This window comes from Apium graveolens, chromosome 7, assembly GCF_009905375.1.
Source record: "Apium graveolens cultivar Ventura chromosome 7, ASM990537v1, whole genome shotgun sequence".
NCBI classification, from domain to species: domain Eukaryota; kingdom Viridiplantae; phylum Streptophyta; class Magnoliopsida; order Apiales; family Apiaceae; genus Apium; species Apium graveolens.
In genome coordinates, this window is record NC_133653.1 from 193,406,519 (window position 1) to 193,411,190 (window position 4,672).

The 4,672-nt window shown below is 37.5% G+C and overlaps 1 protein-coding gene across 1 annotated transcript; it reads left to right on the forward strand.

Moving 5' to 3' along the window:
- Positions 1-605: 605 nt before the first annotated feature.
- Positions 606-4,417, forward strand: LOC141672682 (formin-like protein 11). The gene is made up of 4 exons (XM_074479335.1): positions 606-2,585; positions 2,662-2,852; positions 2,965-3,200; positions 3,529-4,417. The coding sequence occupies exons 1-4, from the start codon at positions 1,057-1,059 to the stop codon at positions 4,258-4,260; spliced, it is 2,688 nt and encodes an 895-aa protein (XP_074335436.1). The 5' UTR covers positions 606-1,056; the 3' UTR covers positions 4,261-4,417.
- The last annotated feature ends 255 nt before the right edge of the window (positions 4,418-4,672 follow it).

Sequence of the window (4,672 nt, forward strand, 5' to 3'; positions counted from 1 at the left end):
AGGATGAAAGTGACAATTGTAATTAGGTCAATGCCAGCTCATAACAATAATAATATCAGCAGACCGTGATTGCTAATTGCATTACCTAGTAAAGTGTGTTTGTTTTGTAAAGCCTATGGAAAGGGACTTGTGCTCTTGTTTTGGGGGTTTATGTTGTTGACCTTAGCAATTCAGATGGTATGGGACAAGATCGTAGTGACTAAACCTCTTGGTGGGGGTTTGTTCAGCATTTGTTTCCTGTTACTTCACAAAAATTAGCTGATAATTTATCTAACAATACCTTATGAAGCGTAAATCCACTTGAAAGGGACTTTTACGCCACATTATATAGCGGAAGATTTATTCCGCCATAATTTCTAGTACAAATGAGCAAAATGTTGTTTATTGCGTGATGGTATCGTCATAATTTATATTTTTCATCTCAATCCAATTTAATAGTGATGAGAGTTGGACAAAGCTTACACAATCACCACCCTGAATAGAAGGGCAAATGTAACCTATTGGACCCACCATTGTTTTTATCAGAACGACATAGGAGTTCTAATCTAAGATAATGCATGGTTCATGTGTAACAAAATGAATCAAGTTTGATTCAATTTTAATAGTTCAATCACCAAAACCTAAAAAATAGATGATGATGATGATGAGGTCTGTACTGAGATTAGCAAGAAAAAGAAAACCTGATCAACTTCTCCTCTTAGGTAGAGAGAAATATATTAAAATTTATAGTTAAAAACATACACAGAGAAGCTGATACAATTGTAAGCAGTGTATTAATGGAGGAGAGAAGAGACAACAGAAAATGAAATGAGCAAGTAATTGCATTTTAGTACAACTACAACTACCAGACTCAGGGATATCTTGGAGTAGCATTAAAGTCTCTCTTTATTTCTCCCCTTCTTTATGTGCTTGTTTATCTGGATTCTTTAGATATTCTTGTTAGATTCATATGCAGAAAGCTAAAGGTAGATTTATTACAAAATGACTTAGGCTTGTACTATAAAGATTTTTACATTCACATAAAGATATAGGTGAACAACAAAATTTGGAGATATCATGGGCTATGGATATAAGATCATTCTCATGATTTTCTTGATGATCTTTATGTTCATTTCATTCCACTTTTTGTTCCCTAGTGCTATATTGAATGAACCATCATTTTTCGATGTTCAAAGTCTACAAGGAGGAAAGCAGAGTTATCGTATCAGAGAAGTAGGAGGCGAAAATGTAGGGCTAAGCTTTGGAAAGTTCAGAGCTTTGCTTGGTCTCAGGAGTTTTACTACAAGAAAAGATTTGTTTAATAGAGCTAAATTTGGATATGGTTCAATATCACCTTGTCACTTGGAAGTTCTAGCTCCAGCCCCTGCTCCTGCTCCGGTCTTGCCTCTTCATGTACATTATCATCATCGTCTGTCACCACGGCCTAAGCCCCTGCCTCGTGTCACGATACCATTTCAAAAGATTCATACAGACAAAGAAGGAAAAAATAGAGGTAGAAGAACATTAGTAGCAATACTTGTGTCTACTAGTGCAACATTTGTGCTATGTGGGATTGGCCTCATATGGGGATGCAAGAAAATCAGAAAAAGGAGAAGATCAACAAGTACAGTGTCAGTAGTGCATAGCACTGAGGGAGGGACAAGAAGCAAGTCAAAGTATGTTGTTCATCCTCAAAATTCAGCAAAAAAGGTAAGTTCTGATCCAGGCCCGGACCTATTTTATCTTAATTCTATTGAAAGCGCTTTAGAGCCACAACCTTATACTGTCAAACAAAATTATGAAAATGTGGTTGCCTCTTCAATTCATTCAACACCTTGTTGGATACTTAATACAGTAGAAGAATCGGAGAAAGCATCAGATTCTGTTAATGCTGATTGTTTTGTTGTTGGAGAAATTGTATCAGTAAATGAAATTGACGAAGCAATCAAACAAGCACCAATTAATTGTAGCTCTCAGTGTAGTGTAAAAGATACTCCTGATGAAGCTCATTCATCTGATGACGAGTCTTTCCATTCTTTATGCAATTCACATTCATCAAATGCTAGGCTCTCCAATGCTTCAGTAGGTGCTGTTAGTGATACTTCGGAAATTGTATCCCCATATGCGTTGAATGCACTAGCCTCCCCAGTAAACTTTCCAATCTCATCACCTACCCCAGTCTTAAATTCACGGTCATGTCCTTCTCCACCACTACCTCCGGTCATTGGTACACGCACTTCTCCTTCTGAGTCCACCTCTTGTTCCGTAAAAAGTGCATCTCCGGACCTAAGTTCTTCCACATTGCTTAATTTATCATCACCTAGATCTTCTTCGGGATCTAATCAAACACCACGATGTGATTTGTCTCAACCTCCTCCTGAACTCCAAAAAGTTCCAATAGGAATTCCTCCACCACCAATTCCTCCTGTTACGAAAGGATATGGAAATCCACTAAATGGTCCACCGCCACCACCACTCCCACAACAAATTCCACTGAGCAAACACGGAGTCCCATTAGCTAAGCTGAAACCACTTCATTGGGACAAAGTTAGAGCTGCACCTGATCAGTCAATGGTATGGGACAAGCTGAGATCAAGCTCATTTGAGTAAGTAATATCTTTTTTTTGCTCATGATTAATTTCCTTTCCAGTTTTATATAAGATATTGATGAATTAAGTACAGATTTGATGAGGAAATGATTGAGTCACTCTTTGGTTACAATCTAAAGAATTCAATGAACAATGATGACACAAAGAGCAAAAGTCCTTCTCCTAGCAAACATGTTCTCGAGCCAAAGAGATTGCAAAATATTACCATACTTTCAAAAGCCTTAAATGTAACTACAGAACAAGTCTGTACTGCACTAATGCAAGGTACAAAACCTGTAACTTCTATTTCGATAAAGTCATTGATAGGATCAGATCCTAGAGATTCTATATGAATCAGGCTGTGTAAATTTATTTTATTCTTGTTATGGTTGATCAGGAACTGGCTTGTCTTTACAACAACTAGAGGCACTGATTAAGATGGAACCGACTAAAGAAGAAGAGGAAAATCTTGCAAGCTATAAAGGAGACATTAGCCAACTAGGTTCGGCAGAGAAATTTGTTAAGAAGATGCTCAACATACCTTATGCTTTTTTGAGGATCGAAGCCATGCTCTACAAAGAAACATTTGAAGATGAGGTAGTTCATCTCAGGAAGTCCTTCTCAATTTTAGAGGTAAATCGACTGAGACATCTGATACTTCACGACCAAGTTGAATGTCTATCTTTCCCTCTTTTCTTCTTCCATTCTGGTCGTCATCTTGAAATCTTTTGCTGTCACGGTATAATTTATTAATCGTTGTTTGAAATACAGCTTGAACTCTACAAAATTGTTGCTTTTTCCCTCTTTGAAATATTTCCTCTTCCACTCTAATTTGGAGCTCTACAAACTATTGAAAAATCGTGAAACCTTAGTTGAGCTAATAAAATTGAAGCGGAAACCTAATGTTGTCCCGGCCCTTTTATTGAATAAAATTCTGAGCAAACATGTCTTGCATATATAGGATGCCTGCAAGGAACTGAGATCAAGCCGGCTCTTCCTGAAATTACTCGAGGCAGTGCTGAAAACAGGAAACAGAATGAATGTTGGAACAACCAGAGGAGGGGCCAGAGCATTCAAGCTAGATGCCCTCCTTAAGCTAGCTGATGTGAAAGGAACGGATGGAAAAACCACATTGCTTCACTTTGTTGTCCAAGAAATAGTACGAGCAGAAGGAATCAAAGTCTCTAAAAGCATCATTGGAAAGATAAACAGTCAAAAGAACAAGAGCAAAGATGTTGAGAACTGCGAAGAAACTTACAGAAAGATGGGCCTCGATCTTGTTTCTGGTTTGTCAACTGAGCTGCACAATGTCAAGAAGACAGCTACTATAGATATAGATGTCATCGCAAGCTCAGTTTCTACCTTATCAGATGGAATGGCAAAGTTAAAGCATTTGGTGAACAAGGACTTGTGTAAAGAGGAAAAAAGTGGAAATTTTGTGCAGGCAATGAGATCATTCTTGAATTATGCAGAAAAGAACTTGAGGGAGTTGCGAGAAGATGAGCATGGAGTGCTATTACATGTAAGAGAGATAACCGAATACTTTCATGGAAATGTAAGCAAAGATGAATCCAGTCCCCTACGTATATTTGTGATTGTTAGAGACTTTTTGGGCATGTTGGATCAGGTGTGCAAAGAACTAAGGAGTTTCAAGGTTCCAATATCTCCGAGTCCTCTAGCACCATTTAGGTAGACCAGAGGTGATGTACTCAATTCAAGTACAAGTAGCTTAGAGTTCCTGTCTGTGTGTTTATATGCGTTTATCTTGTAAAACTTGAAAATTGTGCGACTTTTTACTAGTCCTGTAGAGAACTGACATATTTGAATGAATTGGTATTTTACATTTGCTAGTCCAATATGCAAAAGCGATGACATCTCTCAAAATCCTTTTACTGGTATATTGAATTGTAACACTTAACACTTTTAACAAGAAGATAATAAGCTGGTATATGTGGATAACCATTTCAGAATGTGCCTTATATAACTGGTCAAGTACTGATCCATGATCCATCCAATTCACGTTACTTGGTAAAATAGTGAACTTGGAGCTTGTGATACAGTTAACTTAGGTTATCGTAGCAGTTTATGTGTTCCTATATTTTTAT

Bases quoted from the DNA above. Each gene is read 5' to 3' on its own strand.
- LOC141672682 (XM_074479335.1), top strand. From the start codon at position 1,057: ATGGGCTATGGATATAAGATCATTCTCATGATTTTCTTGATGATCTTT. The intron at 2,853-2,964 runs GTACAAAACCTG...ATGGTTGATCAG, and splicing joins CTGTACTGCACTAATGCAAG to GAACTGGCTTGTCTTTACAA. The intron at 3,201-3,528 runs GTAAATCGACTG...TTGCATATATAG, and splicing joins AGTCCTTCTCAATTTTAGAG to GATGCCTGCAAGGAACTGAG.